This window comes from Macrotis lagotis, chromosome 1 (assembly GCF_037893015.1).
Source record: "Macrotis lagotis isolate mMagLag1 chromosome 1, bilby.v1.9.chrom.fasta, whole genome shotgun sequence".
NCBI classification, from domain to species: domain Eukaryota; kingdom Metazoa; phylum Chordata; class Mammalia; order Peramelemorphia; family Peramelidae; genus Macrotis; species Macrotis lagotis.
Window position 1 is genome coordinate 494,406,348 of NC_133658.1, and position 18,112 is coordinate 494,424,459.

An 18,112-nucleotide genomic window follows, 5' to 3' on the forward strand; every position below is an offset into this window, starting at 1 on the left:
GCAACCAAAACAGTTATTAAGGGAAATTTTGTATCTCTAAATGCTTATATGAATAAATTAAAGACAGAAGAGATGAAGTGAGCTTTCAACTAAAAAGCTAGAAAAAAAATTAAAAATCCCCCTTTAAATACTGTTAGAAATTCTGAAAATCAAAGGAGAAATTAATAAAGTTGAAAGTAAAAAAAATTATTGAACTAATAAATGAAACAGTTTATGAAAAATAAAATATATAAACTTATGATTAATCTGATTTTAAAAAAGAAAGAAGAAAACCAAATTACAAGAATCAAAAATGTAAAGGGCGAAATTGCCACAAATGAGGAGGAAATTAAAGTAGGAATTCAGAGTAATTCTGCCCAATTTTATACCAATAAATTTGACAACCTAAGTAAAATAGATGAATATTTGCAAAAATATTAATTGTCCAGATTAACAGAAGAAATAAAATATTGATAATCCTATTTCAGAAAAAAAAATTGAACAAACCATCAATGAACTCCCTAAGAAAAACTCTCCAAGATCAGTCAGATGAATTTACAAGTGAATTCCACCAAATATTCAAAAAACAGTTAACTCCAATTCTTTATAAATTATTTGAACAAATAGATGAAGGAATCCTGCCAAATTCCTTTTACAATACCAATGTGATGCTGATATCCAAAGTAAAGAGCCAAAAAAAGACAAAGAAAATTATAGAATGATCTCCCTAATGAATATCAATGCAAAATTTTTAAATAATATTTTAGCAAAGAGCTTACAGATAGTATTTATATCAGATATTCAGAACTTGTTCAATATGAGGAAAACAATCAGAATAATTGACCATATCAATAGCGAAATTGACAGAAATCTCAATGGATACTAAAAGTTTTTGACAAAATACAGCACCTATTCCAGTTATAACTAGAGAACATAGGAAGAAATGGAATTTTCCTTGAAATGATAAGCAGTATCTATCTAAAACCATCAACAAGCATTCTATGTAATGGGCACAAACTTGAGAAATTCCCAATAAGATCAGGGGATGAAACAAGGATGCCCATTATTACCACTATTATTCAATATTGTATTTAAAATGTCAGCTTTAACAATAAGAAATGAAAAGAAACAAAGTTCTTACTCTTTGCATGATATACTTAGAGAACCCTAGAAAATCAACTAAATTAGTACTTGAAACAATTTGCTACACTAGCAAGTAGCAGGCTATAAAATAAACCCACATAAATCATCTGCATGTTTATATATTACCATTAAAGCCCAAAAGCAAGAGATTGAAAGAAGTATTCCTTATAGTAACTGTAGACAACATAAAATATTTGGGTATCTACTTCTCAAGATAAACCTAGAAACTCTACGAACACAATTACAAAACACTTTTCACAAATAAAATCAGACCTAAACAACTGGAAAAATGTCAATTGCTCATGGTTAGACCAAGCTAATGTAATAAAAATGACAATTCTACCTAAACTAAATTATTTATTCAGTGGTATACCAATCAAACTACCAAAAAATTATTTTACACTGCTAGAAAAAATAGTAACAAAATTCATCTGGAGGAACAAAAGTTCAAGAATATGAAGGGAATTAATGAAAAAATGCAAAGGAAGGTGACCTAGCTAAAACAGATCTATAATTTAACTATAAAGCAGCTGTCATCAAAGCATTCTGGCACTGGCTAAGAAATAGATAAATGGATCAGTGGAAAAGATTAAGTACAAAAAAAGGTAGTAAATGACTAGGGTAATTTAGTATTTGATAAACTCAAAGACTCTAGCTTCAAGGATAAGAACTCACTATTTGATGAAAATGAGAAAACTGGAAAAAATGACAAAAACTATGCATAAACTAGCATCTCACACCCAATACCAAGATAAGGTCAAAATAGATAAAGGATTTAGACATAAAGGATGATACCAAAAGCCATGAGAACAAGGAATAGTCTATCTGTAAGATATATTGAATAGGGAGAAGATTACAACCAAAGAAGAGATAGAGAGCAAAATAAATTATAATTTGGAATACATTAAATTAAAAAGGTTTTGCATTAATAAATCTATGCAACCAAGAGAAGAAAGAATGAAAAATGATGGGAAATAATTTTCATAACTAGGGCTTCTGAAAAAGGACTCATGTCTAAACTATTTAAAGAACTGAGTCAAATTTATAACAATACAAGTCGCTCTCCAGTTGAATGGTCAACCATTTATCAATGGTCCAAGGATATGAACAGGCAGTTTTCAGATGAATAAATTAAAACTATTATATCATATGAAAAAATGCTCTAAAATCATCATTGATTAGAGAAATGCAAATTAAAACAACTCTGAGATATCACCTTACACCTGGAAGATTGCTAAAGTGACCAAAAAAAAAAGGAAAATGATCGATATTGCTGAGGATCTGGGAAAGCTAGAACACCAATGCATGGAGTTGTGGAACTGTGAATTCAACCATTCTTCAGGAGAGAACTGTGCTCAAAGGGCAATAAAAGTATGCATATCTTTTGATCCAATTATACTATTACTAGGTCTATATCCCAAAGAGATTATTAAAAAAGAGGGAAAGACACACAAATATTTATAGCACCTTTTTGTAGTGGCAAAGTGGGAATTGAGGGGATGCCCATCAATTGAGGAATGGCTAAACAAGCTATAGTATATGGTATATGTTATGGAGTACTATTGTTCTGTAAGAAATCGGGACTGATCTGGCTTCAAAAAAGCATTGAAAGATTTGCATGAACTGATACTAAGTGCAATGAGCAGAAACAAAGTATCATCATACGCACTAATGGCAACATTGTGAGATGATCAACAATGATAAATACAGCTCCTCTCAGCAGTTCAGTAATCAAGGACAGTACTGAGAGATCTGTTAAGGAAATTGCCATCCACATCCAGAGAAAAAGCGATGGATTCTGAATATAGAGCAAAGCATATGTTCACTTTTTCAAAGGTCTTTTACTATTTTACTTTCTTTCTCATGTTTTTTCCCCTTTCATTCTAATTCTAATGACTAATATGGAGATATGTTAAACATGACTGTACATATACAACCTATATCAGATTTACTGCTGTTTACTGCCATGAGGAGGGGTTTGGAAGAGAAGGCAGTAGAAAATATGGAAATAAAAAACTTACAAAAGAATACATTTTGAAAATTATCTTTGGATATGATTGGGAAAAATGTTTGGAGTCATTAAAAATAAATAAAATGTTAAAAAAAAAAACAAGTACTTAGTAAACTAAACTTAGTAAACTTAGTAACTAAAAATTATTAATTTAATTCTTAATAATTGCATTATCACATCTATGCATCAATATATGTGAAAAAGATAAATGGAGTCAGTAAAATCTAAGGTCAAATCTTTTCTTTCATATATATATATATATATATATATCAGCTATGAAACCATAGGTATATTACTTAAAACTTGTTCAGGCACAATTTGTATTACATTTATTTTGTGTGATGATTAACTATGATAGTGTTAGCTCTTCTCAGCAGCAAAATGATCAAAGACAATTATAAACTTAAATTGTTCTAGACAACACTGAGCTTCATAGGCAACACAAGAGTTGCTTTTCTACATCGGACATTGGAAATTTCCACTTCAAGGAAATTTTAATTCAGATGAAATCAAACAATCAAAAAATATAAAACTGAATTTTCTCAAAATTGCAAGTTAGCTTTAAAGTGAATCTTTGTAATTTTTTTCCTCAGGTTTCACTAATTTTGATTTTAATTTGTTTAATTTGTTCATTTTTTTTCCTGTGAGGTAGTAACGGAATGCCCAGTCTAGTAATGGTTGATGGGCGAAGAAGCATCTTCAGTAATGGCAGCTTTGTCATCCGCACTGTGAAAGCAGAGGATTCTGGGTATTATAGCTGTGTTGCCAATAACAATTGGGGATCAGATGAAATTATTTTAAATTTGCAAGTACAAGGTAAGAAACTTCATTTTAGGGATAGAATTTGTTCTAAAATAATTTATATGAATAAATTATTAAAAAATGAAAACAAAAAGGAAATTATTAAACATGCTAATAGATGTACTATAGATCTTAAATTGGTAAAAAAAAGTATTCTCTTAGAAGGAAATAATGTTTTTATCATGACACTAAGAACAGGTGCTTTTTAATTTCTTCATATTTTATTCATTTTCACATGGATGAAAAAATGATCAAAATAAATTCTAAATCTGTACATAAGCTATTGCAGTGTTACATTTCAGTAGCTGAATTTTTCTTGAGCTATAGATAGAAGTACATAATTATTGGTAATTTGCTAATACTCAAAGCTTAAAATAAGCACCAAATTTTAAGAAGGAAATTTTCTAATGAACAAAATAGCCCTTGAGATTTGTATTAGAATTCATTGAAGGAATTCGAGATTAAACTTGTTTGACTTGATCCCAGAGGGAAAATTAGGAGCAAGGTTGGGAGTAGTTTCAAGGAGTCAGAATTAGGTTTAATGGAAGTCCTCTGAAAATGGAATGGGCTGCTTTAAAAAAGGGTTGCCAGATTCCTTGTCAAGATTATCTTAGAGAAAACTTGTTCAGGCACAGTTTGTATTAGATATTTTGTGTGTGTGTGATGATCAACTATGATAGAGTTAGCTCTTCTCAGGAGCAAAATGATCAAAGACAATTCTCAAAGACTTGTAAAGGAAAGTACCACTCACTTCCAGAGAAAGAACTATAGAGCCTGAATGCAGTCCAAAGCATACTTTTAAATTTTGTTTTATGCTTATTTTCCCTTCTCTTGTTTTTTGTTTTCAATTTTATTATTCTTATCTCACAACATGTCTATATCACATTACTTGCTGTCAAAGGAAAGAGGGAGAGAATGGAGGGAGGGAGAGAGAAACTTATAGAACTAAAAATTTTACAAAAAATAAATTGGAAAACTATCTTTTCATATAATTGTAAAAATAAAATATATAGGAAAAAAGAATTAGATATTTTTTCAGATCTCTTCCAACTCTCAGATTCTGTTAATTCTAGGTCTGATGCATAAAGATGTAAGTTTCACTAACAAACATGTTTGTACAAGGTGATTTAAATTCAAAATTACACTTCACATGATTTTGAATATGTATCTTAAAAGCTAATAAGGTAAATTAAATTAAAGGCAAATAACTTGTTTCCTCTACATGGAAGTGTCATGACATACAAAGGGCTACCCTGTAAAAATGATGACACAGTTCTTATATTGTCATAACATAATCTTTATAGGCATATTTAACCAAAACTGATATGATCATATACCTGCAATCAACAAATAAAATGTTACTTAAACTAGTAGAAATGTGTACAGTGTTTTGAAGATTTGGTAATCAGCTTTCTCTGCTGAAATTTTAGCTATTGTTCATCTTTAGTTATATAACACAAAATTAACATTTTCATGCCAAACATGCCAAAGGTATGTGAATGCATACATATTCCTGTACCCTAAAATATTCTTGTTTAACCAAGATAGTGAGCCTACTTAAAAGCAGTGTTTATTGAAAAGTTCTTTATGGTGACAGTTTTTAAGTCCTAAATGAATGACTCCAACTATCTCTTATTTCCAAATACTATACAGTTTACCTGTTCTCTATAATATAGTTTATTTTTATCATTTTATAGCATCCTCTTAATATTTCAAGTTATGCTTCAGCCTATTCTTGTAACACTTCCTTTGGCCCTCTCCAAATCATAATATAGCATCTCTTCAAGAGGTAGCTTAAAGGACATGGAGAAGAAGTAGTTTTAATTGGTTGTTACTATAAGAACAAAAGATTTTTTCCTGCTGGACAATCAGGTTTTTTCCCCTTATTAAATACATAACCAAAGTAATGGTTTTGTTGCTTATAAATATGAATTATTAAAAAAATGTGAACTAATGACGCAGATTTTGTCTCTTAACATTTTATTCAGAATTAAGTTCATTTTCATGTTAAACCATAAGAAATTTGAATATGTTTAACCCTAAAGAGCATAGGTGTTGCCCAGATATATAGGTATCCAAAAGAAAATTTGACAGATAGAAAAAGATTTTTTCTTTATCAGTGAGAGGTTCTAGCCACTTTCCTTCAGAAGACTTGGTTGAGATGGCCAACAATTACTCCTAAAAAGATGAAATCCATAAACTAGTAGCAATTAACAACCTCAGAGAGACTACAAACCAGTAACTACCATAAGACCTCTAGAACAACATCTGAAATACAGAGAATTCATTAGCAATCACTATCAAAACAGTAGAATCCATTAGAGCAAAACATCCGGTAGAGAAGCCATGCTCAAAGTTAAATTGTCTAAATGAGAGCATGATAAAGACAAATAAGAAGATAGTAGTAGCCCTGAAGTTTTAAGACATGATTTGGTCCTCTATATACAATACTTGGTTACATAGTTCTTTTTGTGTTCTTCATGCATGTTTAATATCCTCCCATGCTCATTCCTCTAAACTAACAGTGTATTTTGGGGACAAAATACCTGCTTGTCATTTTTAGAGCTATAATAATTTATTGTATGTCTTTACTCTGTATTCTAGCTAAAACAAACTAACAAGCAAATAAACAATGGAGGAATGGGAGAATGACTTTGGTTTTGAATTATTGTTATTGATTTTCCTTTGTTCTGGAAGAAGACAATGACATCAGGGAAGTGGTGCCATGACATTTCTTTTTTGAGATCAAGCTTGTTCTTTATATTAGCTAGATATTCAGTTTAGATTCTCTTATGGTTATTGTTCTATCTTCATTGTTGTAATCATTTTTTTTAATTGCTAATCCAATTCTGTTTATAACCCTTTGAATCAATTCCTTTAATTTTTAACACGCTCCTGTATATGTTTGTCATTTTTTGATACAGTTATCTACAGTTTTGATACAATTATCTACTTTACTTATAGTATTTCTTAAGCAACTGAAGGTGGGGGGGGGGAGGAGAAAGGAAAGAATTGTTAGAAATATGGAGTTCCAGCTAGGATCTAGAGGTTTTAGAAACCAACTAAAAATTTCAGTTGTATTATAAAATCTTTAGTCTAATATTAAAGACTTCCAAACTCTTAAGCTTACTGCAAAGTTTATAGCATTATGTTGTTGTCACAAAATAAGAATACAAAATATTTTGTATGTAGAGTACAATCAAAATGTAATGATTGACATTGTTAAACATATTTAATAATCTAAAAGTATTTCAATTACAAATTGTTATAATATTATAACAATTATTATACCATGATTGAAAATTAATTAATCAGCATGATGCCATTAAATCTAATAATAACTTTATTTTTTCCAGTGAAGCAAAACTTGCTTTAAGACAGAATTTTGGGCAGGTAGGTGGTGCAGTAGATAGAGCACCAGTCCTGGATTCAGGAGGACCTGAGTTCAAAGTTGACCTCAGATGCTTAATAATTGCCTAGCTGTGTGACCTTGGACAAGTCACTTAAGTCCATTGCCTTAAATAAATAATTTTTTTAAAAAGACAGAATCTAGAACAACTCACAACCTTAATTTTTTTAAGAATAATGAAAATAGTATAAATGTTCTTGGTGTTGTCTCTGCATTTTTCCTTTGTCTCTTATAATAGCATTCTGTTTGAAATAAGGCAGAATTAACCAATTGCATAATACAGTGACTAACCCAGAAGTTTTACTAAATAATCACTATCAGTTTTGATAATATAGTACAATAGTTATTGCAGTCAGCTTCCTTTACCCTTCTTTATAAATTCAGTAATGATAGCTATGTCTTTAAAAACCTAGAGATAATTAAGAACTAAACAGCTTAACATTCATATGAATAGAAAAAAAGGAGAAAAAGTATAAAACACTATAATCAAGTTGTTTTGGAAATAAAAAATAATTTCTCTTTTTATTATTGAAACTGCTTAAGCATTACAGAATTATCTCATTCAGACTTCCCACAGATGTATGAATGTAAGTTCTCTTAATTCACTTTGGGCTCTAATGAGTTCATGACATTTTCAGGCAACATTAAAAAATAGATGACTTTGAATTTCAAATATCATATTAGCTTCTCTAATTATTCTTTACACTTCATTATAACTCAAATCATTATCACTTCAATGCATAAGAAATATTGCAAAAGTTCAACAAGAATTGAAACAATTAAGCAATAAAATCATCAAAACTCTTTTACTGGATGGACTTTTGTTGATACTCTAAAAAGAGATGATGACTAAAGATCATTTAAGAAGTGTCTTTTAGAACATGAGATGAAAGTAATTTAATGTTTTGAATCTGATGAACTGACCCAGAATTTCATAAACCTTTTCTTTAAGTTTATAGAATATTTGCCCACTCTTAAATGAATCATTACAAAATAATATTAAATTCAAGGAAGCTATAAACTTCAATGAATAAAATGTCTTGATTCATCATTCTGTAGCAATCTTTCAGTTTCATATACTTCTAATTATTGATAAACCTTATATCTTTAGAGATAAGGTGACTTGATATGTTTATTAGAAGACAAGAGACACACAATATTTGTAGTATTTCTGAGAAAACTGAATTTTTATAAAACTCCTCTCTCCCTCTTCACCCCTTTTCCAGGACATATACATCTCCCCTTCTCATCAACTCTTGGAAGCATTAACAAATGATATTTTTAATCTCACAATTAAATGAAGTGAGAAATGAAAGTAGATAATATTTTATATTTCTAGTTATTTTAAAAGATAATTCCAGTAGACCTGTTATGATGTATAAGTAGGTTAGGTCAAAGGACTAAATAATATAATTTAATAAAAATCTAGTTGGTTTATTTAACCAACTTGGTTTGATGTATTTTGTACTTTTATCTCCCCAGTGTTGGAAGATCCTGGAGAGTAAGAATTATTTCATTCTTTGTATTTACATAGTAAATGCTGGTTGGTTGATGGATATAAATTAAACATTTTGACAGAAATGATTTGCATATTTGTAAGAAAATATTTGTCTTGAACACCTAATTCCTCTCTTTTCAAAATATTTTTCTTCTAGTTCCACCAGATCAACCTCGACTTACTGTATCTAAAACTACATCTTCCTCAATCACCCTTTCTTGGATACCTGGAGATAATGGTGGCAGTTCTATCAGAGGTAAGAGGATAAAAAACTATTAGCCCTGGTTGCTTAACTCTGGACACATCTTACACATCACATGCAAGCAATGAGAATCCATTGAGAGAAAAAAGAAATACCCTCCAATTATTCTGTGTTAATTTATTCCAACTAGTCATCACATAATTGCAGTTATCTGTATAAGAAGCTATTCATCTATGTAATTGAATCCCTAGTTTAGAATAATCTTAATAACAAAAGTCAACCTGTGTATAGGATTGGAATGATTTTTTGGAGGAGGGGGAGGATCTGAACCTGTTTTCAGTATAATGGGAAACATCCAATGTGGAAATACTCTCCACAAATGCAAATAGGGAATTCATTGATAAGTTGTAGAGTTAAAAAGTTTCCTCTGGCACTGAAGTTTAGGTAAATTTCCTCTAGTCACTCAACTATTATATGACAGATGTCCCCAAGTCCAATGTCAGTTTTCTATCAACAACAGAATATTGCCTCTCAAATATTCACTGTCACTTGTGGATTAATAACAAGAGTCTTGCTGTAGAACACACAAAATATATGATATGGGATTTTGAGTGAATCATTAATGAAATCAAAAGGAAAAATAATCTAATTTCCCTAGTCCCTGGGGTTATAAAGCATAAATCTTTAATTTTTCCATTTATCAGGTAATTCTAAGTCCCAGTGACATTTGCTAATGACATTTTTCTTTTCAAAAACTATATTTATCTTAGTAATTATGCCTCATTTTTTCTCTAAACTTAAAGATTCAGAAAAGGTAATTTGTATTCTTCATAAACAGTTTGAGAGTTTCTTAGGCAGTTCTTTTATTTTATTTTAGCAGTTCTTTCTAAAAAGCAGAAGGAATGGAATGTGGAAGCATATCTTTCCCTGCTCTGACAACTTAGAAAAACTGCATCAATGATATTTGATATGGTTTCAGCAACAAAACTGCATCAGTGATATTTGATATGGTTTCAGCAACATGCCAAACAATACTAATTATGTTATATCATATTTTTATATTCAATTTTATTCTCTATTCCAAATTTACTCCTCCCCCACTTATTAAGATGGTAAAAATATATATAAACAGTCACACAAAATTAATAATTTAGCCATGTTGAGAAAAGAAGGCAGGAAGGAAGGAAGGAAGGAAGGAAGGAAGGAAGGAAGGAAGGAAGGAGACTTTAGAAGCTACAGTCTTGATATTGCACTTGAAAAAAAATTAAAAGGAAGGGAATGAGAAAAAAAGGAAAGGATGATTATAGTTTTGTAGCATAGTTTATGATCTGATATTGCTAGATTCCCTTCCCCATTTTTTCTTTGACTTATTTGATGTTTTTGATGTTTTTGGTCCTCCAGGAATAGTTCTTTTTCTAGCTCCATGAAGTAATTCTTTGGTATTTTAATTTGTATACCACTGAATAACCAAATTAATTTATCTAGTATTGTCATTTTTATTATATTATTTCATCACACAATTAGCAATTAACATTTATCCAGTTATTTAGATCTGTCTTTATTTGTGTAAAAAGTGTTTTGTAATTGTGTTCATGCAGCTACTGTGTATATTTTGGCATATAACATACATATGTGTATATATATATATATATATATATATATATAGTATGTGTATTTAGTTATATATTTTATATTCTTCATTGTTATTTTAAATGGAATTTCTAACTTTTCCTACTGAACTTTGTTAGTAATATGTAGAAATGCTGCTGATATATATGAATTTATTTTATATTCTTCAACTTTCCTGAAATTGCTCACTGTTTTGATCAGTTTTTTTCTGTCTCTCTTCCTAAGTCACCTTGGTCTGGGAAAATGACTCACTGTGATTTTTTTCTTTTCTTTTTACTTAGAATTAGATTTGATGCATTTTCTAGATCTTTGTCAAGGAAGAGTACTTGGTAAACTAAAAGTTAATAGTCCTTCTCTGTCATCTTGACTGTTGACATTAACCAAAATTAATTATAACATTTTTTGAATAGCATTGCAAGAAATTCTGAGAGAAAAAGTTCTGAGCATTATCCATTTATTAAAATACCTAGCAATTGCCAACAAATGGGATCAATAGACTCAATGACTAACAATCCCAAGTGTGGGCTGACAGGGTCTATAATATAGTGATTAACAAGATGACAGAGCAAAATCTTGTGTACCTTGTTCTGATTAGATAGAAAGTAAAAACATCTCACATTAGCTTGATATTACAATATTGGGACCTCCGCTTCTGAAACACCCTTAATCACAAACAAGACATGTGACTCAATGAATTTGTGAGTTGCTACAACAGTTTAGATTGAATAGCTTGACCTGTAGGATAAGCAAGTTTCTCCCAAATGTGGGGGAGGGGAGAAGTTACAAGTATGGATGTACAAGTCCAAAGACAAAGGTAGAAGTCAAATGATTTGTTGCTGAACTCACCCTTTCCCCCTGCTTGGCAGAGAGTAATCCTAAATTCTCAACCTCAGTACTTCAGGATTTTATGGCACCTTGATCAGTAGAGCTGATAAAAACTAATGACACAGTCAAAGCAGAAAGTTTCCAAGGAACTTCACAGATAAGGATAACTTAAAGATAATTTTGTTATTTTTTTCTCCCAACATTATTATTATTTTCCATTTTAAAGCAAAATACATACAATTAAATATTTAACAGGTTTTAAACATTTTGACCACAATCTTTTCACAATTCAATTTATAATTTAACAGCATCTAGATTAAAAAAGTTTATTTTTCGGAAGCAGCTAGGTGGTGCAGTGGATAGAGCACTGGCCCTGGAGTCAGGAGTACCTAAATTCAAATTTGGCCTTACTTAATAATTATCTAGCTGTGTGGCCTTGGGCAAGCCACTTAACCCTGCTACCTTGCAAAAAAAACTAAAAAAAAGGTTATTTTTCCAAAAGCATTTATGATACAGAGGTTTACTAAACTTCACAATATAAAAAGTTTTAATAGGACAATAATAATACACATAATATATATTAAAAACATGAAATAAAACTCATTTTCAGTCAGTTTGATATATTTCTAATGTAACTTACATAGAAAATCATTCATCTTATCACTCTTGCTTTTTTGTACTAATCACATCTAAAATCCAGTCTATAATAATTCACTATGAATTAATTACATTTAATTAAAGGAATAATAGTGACAATGGCAATAGTTAACATTGATATGGCCTTTGCCACATACCAGGCAAAGTTAAATAATTGATAATTATATGATCCACCTGGAAGGTGGATGCTATTATTGTAATCCCATTTTGGGATTAAGAAATTGAAGTATACAGAGATGAAGAAACTAGTTTAAGATTACATAGCTTATAAATTTCTCAGACCAGATTTCAACTCAGATTTTTTTAATCATACACCTTCTGGCATAATGCTTCAATGCTGAATAGAAAATATAATTTGCATTAAGTCCTGATTTACCTGCTGTTGTTCAGTCAGTCAATCATATTCAATTTTTTGTGACCCCATGGGTCATACTGTCCATGAGGCTTTCTTGGAAGTTATTGGAGGTTTTTATTGTTGCCATTTTCTTTTCCAGTAAATTAAACAAATAGAGATTAAGTGGCTTGCATCTGAGACTGAATTTGAACAAGGTCTTCCTGACTCCCAACTCAGTGCTCTGTTCACTAAACTATTTAACTGCCCTTATTTCACTACATCTGATTAACTATAATTACCCTAACAATTTTTATGAGTACAGTTTTTCCTCATATAATGATTTAGTTTCAGAACAAATTTTGATCTAATCAGATCTAGATTTATCTCAGTTTTCCAATTTCTGTTTTTAGTTAGCTAAGTTTCAAAGTTTTCCTTTAATTTTTTAAGTTTACCCAAAAAATAAAATCAGTTTAGTTTTCTCAACCTAATTCCTTCTAAATAATTTAAGAAGGTGAATAAAGGAGTCTTCTTCCTTGTTAAAGAAAAACCTCTCAGAGTTGTTAAGTGGAAGAAACCTCACATCCATAAAGGAGAACCCAGAATGAACCAGAGACTGATCCCAATTTGCATTGATCATAAATGCATTTATTGCCTGAGAATAAGAATTTTACAAGCTGGAAGAGTGTCAACGTTCTGACCAGTTCAAAACCCAATTGGAAAGAATTTGATATTTATACTTTCCAAATAATAGAATGAGCAAATAACAAAATTTGGGGTGGATTCTGTGCCACAAACCCCAATCCCAAGTGAGAGGGAGGATACAGAAAGCAAGGGGAATAAGGAATTCCAGGCACCAGAGCTACAGAAGGAGTTGTTGGTGATAAGTTGTCCACAGCTCTAGGTTTGAACACAAACAAGAGTAGGGGGTGTCTCCAAAAACCATGATGCAGAATGTGTCCAAGAATCCCATATCCTAGAGTCAGGGCAAAGGGGAAATCCCTCCCCCTCTTACATAACTGAAACCAGGTAAAAGGTTAAAAGCTGGGGGTTGGGAATGAGGAGTCAAATATTACATTTAACAGTGGAACAATAGAGGTCAATTTACATCCCAGAAACAGATAGCATTTTATATTTTTACAAATTTTAATAGTTTAAGAATTATAAAATTTGTTTCTGATTACAAATTTCCTCTATTCATAATTCCCTGCATCATTTGCCCCCTCAAGTTATTTGGGACCCAGATTCATCTGGACCTTTCAGGGTCCATTTGGAGATGAATGAATTGTAGTGGGAACTCAACTAGGGAAAAATCTACAAGATGGTGGCTCTCAGGACAGGTACAGCTAGTTGACATTATTGGAAATGTAACCTAGAGAAACAAATCTCAGGAAAAAAAAAAAAGATCTAGCAAACAAAACCAGAGAGGGCTATTTTACAGAAGTGAGTAAGTGGAGGGGGGCGGGGGAACTAGGTCTATAAAGAACAAGAATTATACTTTATGATACTAAAACAGTTTCAGAATACTTTTCATAAGAACATGGGTTCCAACATAACATAGATTCATTAATGCATGTCACATTGAATTGTAACCAAAAGTTCAAGAATTGTATAAACAGATGCACTGAATAACCATTTTAGAATTGCACGTGTCCAATAAGTAGTTTGCAATAAAATTTTCTATTTTAACTTTAGCCATGTTTAGAATGAACAAAAATTCTAGTTGAAGAATGGATCTCAGGGCAGCTAGGTGGTGCAGTGGATAGAGCATCAGCCCTGGAGTCAGGATTACCTGAGTTCAAATCCAGCCTCAGACACGTAATAATTACCTAGCTGTGTAGCCATGGGCAAGCCACTTAACCCCATTTGCCTTCCAAAATCCTAAAAAAGAATGGATCTCTCCTGATATAAGTAGTCATGCCACTGTTTCTTTTCCTTAAGGGAACTTGTTTTGATAAAGAATCACATCCTATATTAAAAAGTCAAGACTTGCCAATTATTAAGGATTTAGAAGATGGAATTGTAATTCTATTGTAATTGTAATTCACTCTTATATTTAATTATTGTGCACCTGGCATGATTATAGTAATTTGCTATTAATTTATTAGTCAGATCAATTCAATGTCACAAGGATATGTTCCTTTATATATTAGTTGTCCTTTACAGGCAGGTCACACAGACAATTTTTTTTCAATGAGCCAGGTTACAGGTCTGCCAGGTAAAGAATTACTTTAAAACATTCCTAACACAGTTGAGGCTAGGATAGTTCTTTCAAAGGTCCCTCACTCCATCTGCAATATTAACATAAAGCCCCATAAGGCTAATAGCTTTATTGGCATATTGTTGTCTTTTTCTTTTAACAAACCTAATGTCAGACAGATCAATTATCAATATATTACAATATTACAATTACCCATAACCAGAGCTTCAGGGGGCTCAAACACTAAAGCAATCAGATTGTGCCAGGCTAGCCTTAGGATTAGGTATCAGCAAAGACATCCAAAGAAAAAAATCATAATTCTATCAATCATTGCTCATGTACCTAAGGACAATGCTGTAAATGAAAAATAATAAACAAAACTTGAGATGTTAAAATATAATAAACCTAATTCACATTTAGAACTGAATTTTTTATAAAATCAATTTTTTTTTACAATGAACCCATTTAGTTATTAACCATGTTTAAAATAAATGCGTACATATTATTGCTTTCAGAGTTCTTTAAAACCATTAGAACACCTTAGGTCACTTTTAATTTCCAACATGTGTTAATAATTTCAATGTAACAAAACAGTAGTAAGAACAACCAAGTATTCAAGTCAATAACACATAAATTATTAGATTTTATAAAACAATATTTCCATTATTATATTATACATTATTTGTGATATCAGGAATCCAAGAGGTAGTCATGGGTTTAATATTTCCCTTTCATTATCTCCACAAAATAATCAGTTATTAATTCCAAGCTTCAATACTATCATGGTATTCAAATAGTTTATATTTTTCACTACAGATAACCAAAAATCACATAACTGATAAAAATCCTTTACATTTTACCCATTAACAAGTTGCCTAATAAGTGGCTACATAATACTAGAATACCCAATTTAATTTTCAGAGACCCTGATTGTTGTTATCTCTTAAAGCATCTTGAGGGTAGAATGAGTCTTTCTGTCTATTGTCTTTCTGTGTTGCAATTTACATAGGGGAAGATAGACCAATACAAATTAACCCTTATTTCAAGGAATTGAAGTTACATTCACAAAGGTTTTTATAATCTTTCCCATTCTCTGGATACTGGAGGGTCTGGAAACTGAGGGCAAAGGGGAAATCACTCCCCTCTTACATGACCAAAAACCAATTAAAAGGTTGGAAGTTGGGGGGATGGGAATGAGGAGACAAATTTTACTTTTTAACAATGGAACAATAGGAGTCAATTTACATCCCAGGAGCAGATAATATATTAAATTTTTACAAAATTTAACAGTATAAAGGATTACAAAATTTGTTTCTAATTACAAATTTCCTATATTTATAATTCCCTGCATCAAGGGAAGTTTCTGAAGATAAGGATGTCCCTTGTAGGTCCATAAACCACAAAATGGTTCAGGATCTGTTTCTCAACTGATGTGACTTTAGAGTCCTAATTTTCTGCTTGTCCAACTAAATTTACTCTTGGTCACCATAAAGGATTCTTGATAGGTCAAGTTATTCTGTATCTTAGCTAATACAACTATTTCTTATACAATCCTTCCTGCTTACCTAGATAATTGGGGAGCTCATGTAAATCAAGGTATTCTTTTTCACATCCTTACTCTGAGTTTTTTTTTTTTAATTTTTAACCCCAGGGAAATCAAAGAGGACAAGGGACTTAGGCTGGGAAAAGTTTGCTTAAAATTTTTTTTTCATACAAAGACTTTTAGAGTAACTAGTTACACCATGCTAAAGAGAACAGTATCTTCTTTACAAGTCAGTTAGTAAGCTAGCAATGATTCGATTTTTACTAATCTTGTCTTATCTGACAAGATAAAGACAAAGAGATGATTTCTGCACCTATTCACAGTTCCAGTTTTCTTTTGTTATATTAAATTGATTGAGGGAAGGAAGGTACTAAAGAAGTCCTTCAGTATTTGTCAAAGAGGTATTTCTAAAAATTCAATCCACCCCTCCTAATTTCAAACTCCTAAACTCTCAACTCTTCCTTCTCAAATCTTTACCAACTCCAAATCCTTCTTTTCATATTAACCTCAACTCACAAGATTCTACCTTTAGTATTCTATCTATTCTCATCCTTACTTGTTTTAAACTTTTTTCTTATATTTATGAGAAAAAATACATATATTTTATTACACATACACACACACACACACACACACACACACACACATACACAATTTTTCCCCTTGAAATTACCTCTACTAGAACGATACATCCCTCAGCTTCCAAGGAGAGAATCTTGTAGTGTTTATTCTTAATCCTTCAGTTATAATAAAGACCTTCAAAAATTCACTTTCTTTCTGTCATCCATAATCTGAATGCATCACTTCTCTGATTTTTTTACTTGCTGAATTCCTTTATCCCTCACTCCCTTCATTCTTACTATGTCAGACCATAATCTTCTTACTTATATTGAATTTTCAGTTTAGTGACCTTTGTTTTATAGTTCCATGGTCATGCTGGTATAGATAAATGATGTACAACTGTAATTCTATTTTAATATGTTATATTTTTAAGAGAATTCTAACTTCATGAAAATTAGAAAGCTCATATTTTTCTTCCTGATTTATACATGTCCCCTTTTTCTATGGTTGAGAATTAATCTACAGAGGTCCATTGTTCATAATCAATTTTGTAGACTGATGCTTTACTTAAATCCTCTTTCACTTAGACTAAGAAAGCCACAGGGGAAAAAATGTTAATTTGTTTTGCACAAAACAAATATGGCAAGGCAGATATACACTTTCAAGCAATTATTAGTTCCTATTAAAATACAGACAACACAATAAGCACACTTTCCATCCCCCCACCAACTAGGATCCTCAGGGTTTTTATCTCCATGTGGACAGAGCAAAAGAATTAAAAGGTTGGTGATTTTTGATGGGTATAACTGTGTTGGACTGGTTTGTGTTGGACTGGGTTTGGATGAACACCAACAATGAGTCCCTCATGTTCAAATTCTCTGATAGAGAAGAAGGAATGAAAAATTGGAGAAAACAAGACATCAGAAAAAAAAAGGTAGCTAAGCATTTAATTTAATAACATTCTGTCTTGTCATTCTTAGTTATACTGGAAGTTTCCCCTATGGATATGCTGCCACAATATCCCATTTCTTTCCTTAAAGGGACTTTTCCAAAGTTTTAGTATACACATAGTTAAAATTTTAACAAGATATTTTAGTATTTGTAAAAGCATGACACGATTTGAAAATTGAGCAATCACAAAATTTTCTCTAATTAATGTTATTCTACAAAAAATTTCTGCAAATGGAAGCAAAGATCTTTCTTATCTGAGAGAAAAAACAGGAGCAGAGATAGACAGAGAGACAGAGAGAGAACTTCCCTCTTATCTGTTCCAGCACTCTGGGATCTGATCAGGTTTAGGATTGTGAAGAAATAGATTGTCTT

At 31.2% G+C, this 18,112-nt stretch overlaps 1 protein-coding gene across 1 annotated transcript in view; it reads left to right on the forward strand.

The window, feature by feature from the left end:
* The window catches only part of DSCAM (DS cell adhesion molecule), a 712,116-nt gene that overhangs the window by 638,440 nt on the left and 55,564 nt on the right, over positions 1 to 18,112 (forward strand). The window contains exons 23-24 of the mRNA XM_074213849.1: positions 3,786 to 3,949; positions 8,999 to 9,097. Of these exons, the coding sequence (XP_074069950.1) occupies positions 3,786 to 3,949; positions 8,999 to 9,097 (263 nt within the window). The remainder of the gene's footprint in view (positions 1 to 3,785; positions 3,950 to 8,998; positions 9,098 to 18,112) is intronic.